The sequence below is a fragment of the Berghia stephanieae genome, chromosome 9, assembly GCF_034508935.2.
Source record: "Berghia stephanieae isolate SIO BIC M18660-M18661 chromosome 9, UCSD_Bste_1.3, whole genome shotgun sequence".
Lineage (NCBI taxonomy): Eukaryota > Metazoa > Mollusca > Gastropoda > Nudibranchia > Aeolidiidae > Berghia > Berghia stephanieae.
In genome coordinates, this window is record NC_088368.1 from 21,245,701 (window position 1) to 21,258,200 (window position 12,500).

General features: G+C 41.8%; 1 protein-coding gene across 2 annotated transcripts in view; it reads right to left on the bottom strand.

Annotated features, from left to right (window-relative positions):
• The window catches only part of LOC144979844 (centrosome-associated protein 350-like), a 191,859-nt gene that overhangs the window by 83,859 nt on the left and 95,500 nt on the right, over positions 1 to 12,500 (bottom strand). For both annotated transcript variants that reach the window (XM_078927049.1, XM_078927050.1), the window contains exons 6-7: positions 5,893 to 6,239; positions 1 to 1,290 (exon numbers count right to left, since the gene is read on the bottom strand). The exon at positions 1 to 1,290 is cut by the window's left edge and continues 376 nt beyond it. In XM_078927049.1, coding sequence (XP_078783175.1) covers positions 1 to 1,290; positions 5,893 to 6,239 — 1,637 coding nt within the window. The remainder of the gene's footprint in view (positions 1,291 to 5,892; positions 6,240 to 12,500) is intronic.

Genomic DNA, 12,500 nt, shown 5'->3' on the forward strand with positions numbered 1-12,500 from the left:
ACCCGATTTACTCCGTGAGGCAGATGCCCATTTTTCCTCCACCTCTTTCCGAACGTGCAAGAAATCCTTAGGTTTCCGCCGCTGTTCTGCGGCCGAGGAAGCGGCGGCGCTGGACGAAATAGCACCGGATGCCGAAGCCGGTGCGTGCCGCCCAAAATCGCCATGTGCGGAAGAGGAGGAAGAAGAACCCGCAGGGGCGAGCGCCGCTGCTGCCGCTGAAGATTTCGAGGAGAGGGCGGCAGAATGGCTGCCGGATGCCACCGTGTTAATTTCCACTTTGGTCAATTTGGGAGGCCCACCACCGGCTTGGCGTTGGTGGTGCTGGTGAGGACGGCCGTGGTCGTTGTGAGAGGTGATGGATGACGAAGGTGCGTCGTCGTTGACGAAAGGGACTCCACGTTGTGCTCCGGATGTCGTTGGTGCTACATTTGAAGAGGACGTAGCTGAAGCTGAAGGTCTGGTCAAAGCGAAATTGGTCGTAGATGTTGTCAATGTTGTCGATGACGAGGATGAAGCTTTTCCTGTTGATATAAATCCTCGACTGTTCGATTCAAGATATCTATTATTTCGATGGAGGTCGTCGGGGGGAGATGAAGAGGTTTGATGACGATGATTTTGATGATGACTATGGTCGCTATTGCTTCGATGTGGTTGCTGCTTTAAATGCTGCTGTTCTTGAAGATGATGATGGTTGAGATGATGATGGTAATGAGAGGGTACAGATTTAGCGTTAGAGGAAGATGACGATGAGGAGGCTGCAGGATAAAGAAGATTGTTGATACCGGGTGATGAATCTTCCCCGGATGACGAGATGGCTACAGACGATGAGGAGGAAGACCCCGACACGGGTAAGCGGAGACCGTAGTTGAGAGGGGAATCGCCAGCGAGGGATGGCGGAGGAGCGAAAGGTGACGTTAAGTTATCTACAGACTGCTGCCTCTGATGAGGATGATGGTGGTGAGATGGATAGTGGTGAGAGTTGGTGATATCTTTACTCTTCTTGTGCAAACCCCCGCCTGCCGTAGAGGAAGAGGCTGACCCTGTTAGATCCTTGTTGCTTCTTCTCCCGCTCGGCTGTCTGGAGAAGTTGAGGAAGTGGATATCGGTCTCCCGAATGTCTCGACTGCTGGTAAGAGTGTTGTCGGATAAAGACGCTGTCGTTGCAGCGGCGGCTGGATGAGGGCCTGGTCGACCTCCCCTGGAAAAGTTGTCTACGCTGCTAGCGCTGTCGCTACTGGCCAAGTCTGGAGGGCAAGCCAAGCTGTCTTGATACGTCCCGTCCCAGTTTACCTGAATAGGATGACAAAAGTGCAAAGCAAGTGAACATTTCAAACTATCTGAAGAAGAAGAAAGAAAAAAAAAGGTTCCATTTCCACCTCATCCCCCACCCCTGATTTCTTTCCTTTCCTCCAAATTCGGACGTTTCTCTCTCTCTCTCTCTCTCTCTCTCTCTCTCTCTCTCTCTCTCTCTCTCTCTCTCTCTCTCTCTCTCTCCCTCTCTCTCTCTCTGTCTCTCTCTCTCTCTCATTTTCTATCACTCAATCTCTTTCTATTTCTCTGGGAATGAGAGAAAGTGGCAGAAGAAACAGAAATAGTTAATCTGACTTTACACCTTTGTAGGTGAGACCACCATGCCATAACCACCACAATTATCACGACCATGTAGATAATCAACTTTCCACCCAATCAACTGACAGGACCAAATGTTGCCAATTTTTTTTTTATTGACCTCTAGCTACGCCACGAGGACACTTCATGGTATGGCTAAAGGGAATGAGATTAGCGGAGGAGTAGCGCCCCTTGATTGGACGTCACCCATAGTCTGTGACGTCACCGGCGGAAAAGTTATGAGAGAGAACGTCATGTTGGTTGTGCGCATGCGTCTCTCGTCCTAGGAGGACGAGAGACGCATGCGCACAACCAATATGACGTTCTCTCTCTAATAACTTTTTCGCCGGTGACGTCACAGACTATGGGTGACGCCCAATCAAGGGACGCTACTCTTCCGCTAATCTCATTCCCTATAGGTGTTATCAACCCAGCAATAAATCTATCATTAATTTCCCACTCACTGCCACCTTATCGTCCAATAACTCAAGGCTTTTGCGTCACTCTCTCGTCGTGAATGGTGGACGACATACCAATGCAGGACTTATACTATGTGGTCTTGTGGTATGACACTCGCTTTCGGATCGGAAGTTTCTGGGTTCGAGCCTCGCTCGGCACATAGTTGAGTCCTTGGAAAAGTCTCTTTACTCACATTCTCTCACCGCACTCAGGTGTAAAATGAGTACCTGGCCGTTAACAGCGTTGTCTCTGTCCGAAAAAAAAATATAATATCGCCTAACATGCCTAAGGCGTCATGTCCCGTCCTAAATGTTAAGTGTTGCTGTTGGCAGGGGACCCCTTGTAAAGCGCTTTGAGCACGTTTAGTGGATATTGCGCTAGATAAAAGCTCATTTTTTAATTATTTTTTTTTAATATATTTTTTTAATACCAACTATGCTGAGTTACTCTTTAAAAAAAAAAAAAAAAAAAAAAAACAATTCTAAAAATTTTGGCCTGAAAAATCGTCCTTCAACAGTCGACCGATTAAAATGATCCTCTTCTTGTGAAAAACTTCCAAACCCGAGACCTTGCGGGTATTTGGAGGACTACGACAGTCACAACTAGATAAATAATTGGAGAAAATCGTATTTGAAAGGAATTCAAAATCGTCACCGATAGGTTGCAGGCACTCTTTCAATCAACAGCATTAAGACCGACTGGTCAATAATGAGTGACAGCCAGCTAGCCACTAGGTCACAGGTCACAGGTCACCGATAGCTTGTGAGAACAATCGGTGTTGAAATAAATGTCTACTCTTATTGCCTTATCATTGGGGTTGTGTGACGTTTAAAGACATACTTTATAGCTTGAATGCATGTACAAGGCTAATAACACACACACACACACACACACTCTCTCTCTCTCTCTCTCTCTCTATCTATCTATCTATCTCTCTATATCTATCTCTCTCTATATCTCTCTCTTTCTCTCTCTCTCTCTATCTCTCTCTTTCTCTTTCTCTCTCGGCCCCAATTGCAGACTTTGCGACGTAACAATGCGACTAGCGCGTGGGATATTTTACAAGATGTACCCAAACGACAAATTATTTCCCTTTTTATTACGGTGGACGGATTTCACCGTATTTCTTTATAAATTCTCTATATTCATTTTTTTTTTAATAGTTTAATTTGGCTGATTAAAACTCTTTGACTGCTAAAAAAAACTTTGTAGCATGATACCTAAAGCAATCAATATAAATGGGACCCTATCATTTGAAAAGGTTTTAAAAATTGAACAACAATAACAACAACAACAACAAAAACAACTACAAAAACAACAACACTACAAAAAAAAAAAAGGAGAAGAAGAAGACAACCTAGAGCATTTGTATAGCACAATATCCACTAAACGTAGTCAAAGCGCTTTGCAAGGGTTTCATAGCTAACGTCATCTAGGAGAAGACGCCTGTTAGGCGATATTACAACAACAATAACAACAAAATAAGAAGAACAAAAATAAAAATCTAAGAGTTTCCTCAACCCGGATTAGAACCAACGACCTTTTGGCCCAAAGCTGGGGGTGAGTGACTTAACCACTGGTCTGTTCGGCGATCTCTCTGCCTTTGACCACAAGCCAAGCTCCTGGTGATTACTGCCGTGCTCTGGAAAAACACATATTTAGAAATTTGGCCAGAAAACTCGTCCTTCAAATATCCATTGATTTAAATGACTCTCGTCTTGGCAAAAACTTTCAAACCTGGGACTTCCGCAAAGTCCCAGGTTTGAAAGTTTTTGCTAAGACGAGAGTCATTTAAATCAATGGATATTTGAAGGACGAGTTTTCTGGCCAAATTTCTAAATATGTGTTTTTCCAGAGTAAGGCAGATTAGGCTAGCATGGCTCTGAGCTGAACGGCTACAAGACTTCTCTAATAATTCTATATCTAATACACATACAATCTTATGGTCCATACCGTTTCGGACAAGAAAAACACCTATAGGCTTCTATAATAATATGTACTATAATGTTATCGCATTATTTAGTATGTACACTATGTACCACGAGCTCTACTAGCTGATTAAAAGGTGGTCTTACTTAACACACACATCTTGTATTGATGATAGTAATAATAATAATAATAATAATAATAATAATAATAATAATAATAATAATAATAATAATAATAATAATAATAATAATAATAATAATAAAAATGTATACTTTATTCATCAACCCCCCCCCTCCCCCCCCCCCAAAAAAGAAAAAAGACATCTCTAGACCTCCCCCCCCCCCCCCCCGCGCCCTCCCCATAAAAAAAGTGAGATGGGGGGGGGGGGGGGGGGGCTAATCAAAATGACTGCATATATTATGATGGAGTTCCTAGATGGCCTGAATTTTTTTTTTTTTTAATGTTTGCTGAATTGTTTTGTTTTGGTTTGTTTTTCTGTTTCACCTATTCCCGTTTTTATCTCCTCTCTGCCCCCAAAATTGCAAATTTGAGCTTTTAACACATTCATGTCTTACATTCAAACATAACGTTATGCAGATCCGTCTTCTATGATACATTTTACGAATTATTTCTAGAATGAGTTACAACTCTTTGGCTCCAAATGAAATCACGTGACAGGCATGCACACTAATCTTTAAATCATGCAGACTTGTGGAAAAGGAAAGTCTCGTCCATGACATACTCACAACTTTGAGACGGTGTTTAAATCTGATTGAGGGCGAATTATCAATTTATAAATATTATAATATACCTCCGGTGACCGCTTGTTTTTCTCTTTCTTTCTTTCTCTTTCCTTCTCTCTCTCTCTCTCTCTCTCTCTCTCTCTCTCTCTCTCCTCCTCTCTCTCTCTTTCTCTCTCTCTCTCTCTCTCTCTCTCTCTCTCTCTCTCTCTCTCTCTCTCTCTTTCTTTCAGTCTTTCTTTCTTTCTTTATTTCCTTTCTTTTTCTTTTTTTGTGGTTTGTTTGTTGGTTTGTTTGTTTTGTTTTTTGTCCTGAGAACTAGGAATTTTCGAAATGTTCAAGAAGACAGGACAGGATTTGCATTGTAATTCATGCCATATGCGACTTAGTTATCTCGTGGTGTGACACTTGCTTTTGGACCTATAGGTTCCTGGTTCCAGTCCCGCAAGCCGACCGTGCAAAGTTAAGTTAATAAAAATTGATCTTTTATATAGCGTGCTATGGGAACCACCTGAGCGAACCAGAAGCAGAGGCAGGCAGAATTAAACTTACATTGACCGTCTGCTAGATGACACGGGAATGGACAACACCCGGGAGCTGCGTACGCTTATGGAGGACAGGACAGAATGGCGAAGACTTGTGGCTCATGTTGGGCGCCCCAAGGGGCGGCCTAAGTAAGTAAGTAAGTTTATATAGCGCAATATCCACTAAACAAGTTCAAATCGCTTTACTAAGTGTCTCTGACCAACAGCAATAGTTAACATGTTGGACGGGACATCACGCCTTTTAGGCGATATTACAATTTCATTTCCGGACAGAGACAGCGCTATTAACTCATTTTACACCCGAGTACGGTGAGAGAATATCCCAGCAACACGCAACATGTAGAACGAGACATGATGCCTGTTAGGCGACAATACAATTTCTTCCGACATTTGTGAAACTAAACATTATAGATAGTATGTGCTTGGCTAAGAAGCTCATAACATTGCCATCCGGAAGTATAACGGACCAACACACAAAACTATGTGTATCCATGAACGTTTATAGTCGGGTTAATACCGTTCAGTGAGCATTACTCATAAACGCGGATGGCAAAAAACAATAACAAAGACCAGAGTGAAGTCATCTTCGAACTATCTATAGAGCAGCCTACCTCTCGTAGCAGGTTAGTCCTGGAGAAGTCGACTCGTTTGGGACTGTCATCCCGATAGCGACTGCCTGAGCCATGGGGAGGAAGAGGAGGTGGAGGAGGATGTTGATGTTGATGTTGATGATGTTGATGATGGTGGTGGTGGAGGTAGTTGTTGTTTCCGCTGTGAACTAATGCGTTACTGCTTGTGGTGGTGATGGCGCGTTCCCGGCGATGGCTCCTTGCGGCACCCACCGATAATGACGTTGTTGAAGATGATGACGATGATGATGCTGGCAAGGCGTTGTTGACGAAATGGTTTGAAGGAACAGGGACGGAGGAGGCATGGTCATCTGTCACTTCTTGGTTTTCTGAGGAAGAAAAAAATAAAATAAATAGAAAATAATTTAAAAAAAAAATAAATAATAATAATCAGTGCTGATGGTGACAAAAAGTGAAAAAGGAGGAAAATTTTGACCAGTTGCCTTTAAGCCCCATTTTTACTGCATGAATTTCCACTTTTAGAGCATTTGAGATTATACATTATCATTGATACTCTAGCTAAATTCTGGAGAGTAGGAAATTGCACCTATTTGTTCCACTGCACATTTAGTCTATCACTACCTGTACATTTTGCTTGTGAGAAATTCATTTTTTTCAAAGGAGGAAATTCCTCTCTGAGTACAAAATCGCGGATTTCCGTGGATCCGAGGAAAACCATCAGCACTGAATAATAATTAAAATAATAATAAAATTCCCTTTATTCATCCCACAGGGGAAATATGTCTCTAGGGTCTATTCCACGGGAAGACTGGAATATCGCGGGTATCAGCCGCAGTGCAGCGCCGCGTTTGAGCTGGGACGAGGTGACTTGCTCAAGGCCACACAGCACGATGGCTGGTGATCAAAATCGGTACCTTTCGGGTACCAAGCAAAGACCGTACCGCTGAGCCACGATGCCCCATATAATATGGTTGATAGCATTTATAGCATGGAATGGCTAGCTTAAATTGATATCTTTCAGACAAGCAATTTCAGCCACCGCAGTCATCTTACTAAGATGTGAGGAGTAAAGAGGAGGAGGAGGAGGAGGAGCAGGAGGAGGAGGAGGAGGAGGAGAAAAGAGAGAAGGCAAGGGAGAAGAAAAGAGAGGAGGAGGAGGTAAGAGAGGAAGAGGAGGTGGAGGAGGAGAAAAGAGAGAAGGCAAGGGAGAAGAAAAGAGAGGAGGAGGAGGAGGAGGGGTGGGGAGGTAAGAGAGGAAGAGGAGGGGGTGGGAGAGAGAAAAGAGAAGGAGCAGAAAGAAGGTAGGAAAGGAGAAAATGAAGGATGGAATGCGGGAAGAAGAGGCGGACATCGATCAAGAAAGGAAGGAATGAGGGAAGGCGATCAAGAAAGGAAGGAATGAGGGAAGCCGATAAAGAAAGGAAGGAATGAGGGAAGGCGATCAAGAAAGGAAGGAATGAGGGAAGGCGATCAAGAAAGGAAGGAATGAGGGAAGGCGATCAAGAAAGGAGGGAATGAGGGAAGGCGATCAAGAAAGGAAGGAATGAGGGAAGGCGATCAAGAAAGGAAGGAATGAGGGAAGGCGATCAAGAAAGGAAGGAATGAGGGAAGGCGATCAAGAAAGGAGGGAATGAGGGAAGGCGATCAAGAAAGGAAGGAATGAGGAAAGAAGAGGCGGGCATCGATCAAGGAAGGAGGGAATGAGGGAAGGCGATCAAGAAAGGAAGGAATGAGGGAAGGCGATCAAAAAAGGAGGGAATGAGGGAAGGCGATCAAGAAAGGAAGGAATGAGGGAAGAAGAGGCGGGCATCGATCAAGGAAGGAAGGAATGAGGGAAGAAGAGGCGGACATCGATCAAGGAAGGAAGGAATGAGGGAAGAAGAGGCGGACATCGATCAACAAAGGAAGGAATGAGGGAAGGCGATCAAGAAAGGAGGGAATGAGGGAAGGCGATCAAGAAAGGAGGGAATGAGGGAAGGCGATCAAGAAAGGAGGGAATGAGGGAAGGCGATCAAGAAAGGAAGGAATGAGGGAAGGCGATCAAGAAAGGAGGGAATGAGGGAAGGCGATAAAGAAAGGAGGGAATGAGAGAAGGCGATCAAGAAAGGAAGGAATGAGGGAAGAAGAGGCGGGCATCGATCAAGGAAGGAAGGAATGAGGGAAGAAGAGGCGGGCATCGATCAAGGAAGGAAGGAATGAGGGAAGGCGATCAAGAAAGGAAGGAATGAGGGGAGAAGAGGCGGACATCGATCAACAAAGGAAGGAAAGAATAAGGGAAGGGCAGGAAGGACAAACATCAAACAGATCTGGAGACATCAGATCTAAACAATATTATTGATTAATTGTTTGGGATCGATCACCAGTCAGTCATGATATTACAACCACAACCACAACCACAACAACAACAACAACAACAACAACAACAACAACAACAACCGCAACAACAGCAACCAAAAAAGCACCGCTATAATTAAATATGATATCATGATGATGATGATGATGATGATGATGATGATGATGATGATGATGATGATGATGATGATGATGATGATGATGATGATGATGATGATGACGGTGGTGGTGGTGGTGTTGATGATGATTTTGATGATGATGACGATGGTGGTGGTGGTGTTGATGATTTTGATGATGATGATGATGATGATGATGATGATGATGATGATGATGATGATGATGATGATGATGATGATGATGGTGGTGGTGGTGGTGGTGGTGTGGTGGTGGTGGTGGTGGTGGTGGTGGTGGTGGTTGCAAAACAGAACACGCATCACCAAACACAACACACGACTGCCTCATTTGTTCCCCGTCAGTAAAATGTCCGAATTGGTAATATTAAACGAGCCAGTGGAAATCAAAATGGGCTTTCTTGGGTATTGATACCTTAATAAATTATGGACGGAGTGGAGGGGAAGGGAGGGGGTGGGGAGGCGCAAAGCAAAGCAAAGGGAGAGAGAGATGGAGATAAGAAATAAGAGGATATGAGGGAGGGGAGGAGGAGAAATGTGTGGAAGAAATTAACACTGTATATTCTCCTATTCTCTTTCAATTCAATCAAACGTCGAAACAAACAAGGAAGAAATACTGACTTCTAAGAATTAAGAAGTCTCCGGTTTGAAATTTCTCGACGAACGAGGACCCTATTCCAATTTTCCAATCCAATCCGTACTGTTATTAAAGCTGGATACTGAAGATAGACGATGCGATTTTGATGTGGTGTTGGATGGAATAGACACGTAGATAACCACGCCTCTCGGACAATCGTCATAATGTAAACAATGGCAATGATTGGTAGACACAACAAACTACACAGATTTTACTGTCGATGGTATGTGTTTAAGTAAAATATCCACTGTTCAACCGCTTTATCAATAGATAGTTCGAAGATGACGTCACTCAGGTCTTTTTATAGTTTTTTTTTTTTTGCCATCCGCGTTTATGAGTAATGATCACTGAACTGTATTACCCCGACTATAAACGTCCATGGATACACACAGTTTTGTGTGTTGGTCCGTTATACTTCCGGATGGCAATGTTATGAGCCTCTTAGCCAAGCGCATACTATCTATAGAACCAACACAGAAAACTATGTGTAAATTTAAACGTTTATTATCTGATCGAGAAAATCGTGCGATAACTAGTCACCCATTTGGTGGTATAAAGACAATAACAATGATCAGTGATTGGTCGATTTCATTCACGTTACCGTTTATAAACAAGCAACTATGTTTGTCCGAGCACGTGTGAGGGTGTGTCACAAATTCCATGTTTTGATTGGTCAAAAATCTACTGGTTAATTAGGTTGCGGCTCTGTATCAAAATAATTACTGTATAATGGACTCCCCTGTGACAGAAGTGTTTTCTAATACGCTTCAACAGTCGTAACGTCACTTCCCTCGTAATGACGCATGGTAACTTAGTAACTGGCTCTTAACTATCGGAACAATGGCGGACGCCCTTATGAAATATTTCTCCGACGAGCATAAAAGCGTATCCAGAGGGGGGAAAAAATATAAATCTGATCATGTTTTGACTTTTACACATTCTGATCACAAGACATGTGAAAAGTTCTAGTCAGCATGAAGAATAAAAAGTACGATTTTCTTTGTTTAGAACCACGATGCCGCCGTTGCTGGGCGACGTGACATCAGACTATTGAATCCAATTGAGGAGTAAACTGTCTGAGAGGGAATTCCACGACTAGCTAAGTATTTTACTTGGAAAAAAGACAAATGTGTGCATTCAATAACAAATTGATCTAGATATCTATATTTTAAAAAAAAAATAAAAAAAATGAGCTTTTATGTAGGGCGATATACCCACTAAACGTGCTCAAAGCGCTTTACAAGTGTTCCCTGACTAACATCAACACGTAACATGTAGAACGAAACATGACGCATGTTAGACGAAATTACCATTTTTCTTTTTCCCATAGAGACAACGCTGTTAACTGCCATGTCCTCATTTTACCCCTGAGTTCAGTGAGAGAATGTGAGTAAAGAGTCTTTTCCAAGGACTCAACTATGCGCCGAGCGAGGCTCGAACCCAGGATCTTCCAATCCGAAAGCGAGTGTCATACCACAAGAACGCATGGAATACAAATAGATACAATAAATGATTTTTGTCAAAAATGAAATTTCAAAAAAAAAAAAAAATAGTTTTATCAAAGAAATGCATTAAATATAATAACCAAAAATAAATAATTTTGCACAGCAACAACAAAAGTCATACAAAATAAAGTCTATTCTGAAGAAGAGATTTGGGTGTAACCGTTTTAGTAGTTAGTTAGTTAGCAGTGTGTATAAGACCGAAATCTTTTACATCAATGTTGATCTTCTTTCCTGTCATCGATGGATGGCCAAACTAGAACAATGCCGTTTGACGCCGAAACGACAGTCAGAGCAGGAGATAAGAATAAGATCCTCTCGCCAATGAAGCGAGCTAGGCGTCACCCTAACATACATTCCAATTGAAGGCTGGTTTTCCAAAACTCGTTAAGTCAATTTTTCTACTTTTTGAGATTTTTCCTCCATGAGATAGAAATTGAAACGTAAACTTTATTTTAAACATCATTTGGCACAAGAATTTCCCTAGATTTGTGTGAATTTGAAATTTAAATAATATGATAAAATAACAGACCGAATGAGAAATTTTAGGGGAAATAATCCTCAATATATCAAAATGGGAAAAAAACGGAGTTAGGGATTTTTGTAAAACCAGTCTTCAATTGTATCTGGGAAGCTAAGCTTTCCCCAAAACAAATGTCCACTTGGACGAGTTGGGGTTTTGTCTTCGTGTTCAGGCCAAGGCTTCTTTTTCACGTTTTCCCGTGAGTCAAGGGTTCTCTTATGTTTTTTTCTCTCTTCCTCCCACTCCTTCCCCACGTATAGATCCAGTATATGTACTGTATGTAAAGAGCTACGAAAACAACCAAGAATTTTGACCCCACTGGCGTTCGTCTTCAAATTGGTGTTAGCCTTCGTAGTCTCAACGAAAACAGCTCGCAGTTTCCAAGTAATCTATATAATGCCATGCTTTTATAAGAAAACATCTTCTCGTCCAGTCTACAAGACGATGATGGCTTTAAATATGCAAAATTAAATATTTAAAAAGCAGTTTTTATACTGTTCTTGACAATGAAATTTCAATTTCAAGTCAACTATCCAAGTGTTCAAATTGCACTATGCAGTTATAAAAAAATTAAAAAATAAATAAATAAAAACCCAACAAAACTAACAATATTCACCACTGCCAACCTGCCTCGTCTTAATTCTGAAAACCGAGCATTGAAAATTTGGGTATGAAAACGGGTCCTTAAAATATCGACCGATTAAAATGACTCTCATATTGTTAAAAACTCTCAAACCTTGGTCTTCACTAAAGTCCCAAATTTGAGAGTTTTGACAATATTATGAGGGTCATTTAAGTCGGTCGATATTTGAAGGACGAGTTTCTCTGGACTACATTTTTGAAACGTGTGATTTCATGTACGTGTGATTTCATAGTAGGTAGAACTGACTGTCCTTTGGTTTCTGATTGACTTGTGACTTTTAGACCGTGTCAAATAGAATACCCTCACGTGAAAAAAACCTTTATTGAAAAAATAACAAGCATAAATCCCACACAGGTCAACTCGATTTGAATAACATGTCGACTTCCTGGGTCATTCCTAACAAAATTCAGAGATACGAAAGAATAAAGATAATATAATATCTATATCTATTTTTTTTTTTCTAGGAAATCTGTCGCTGAAGCGTTGTTATGAACAAGAGAAGACAAGAAAAGGATTATTAGTGAAGAGTACTTGTACGGTACTTGACCGTTTGAAGGGATTCATATTGTGACACCTGACTTTGTCAGCTCGGCTCCAACGTCCGTTTCCGTTTGCTACCCGGATGTTATTTGGAGTGATCGCTGTTGTTGTCTTTGGGGTTTTTTGGGTTTGTTTTTTTTTTTTTTTTTTTTTTTTTTTTTTTTTTTTTGGGGGGGGGGGGGGGGGGGGGGGGTCTGTTTTTTACACTTGTTCTCAAGCAGAGCTCAAATTAACTGTCTCATTGAACAGCGCAAACACACACACACACACATACACACACACACATAATAATAATAAAAAA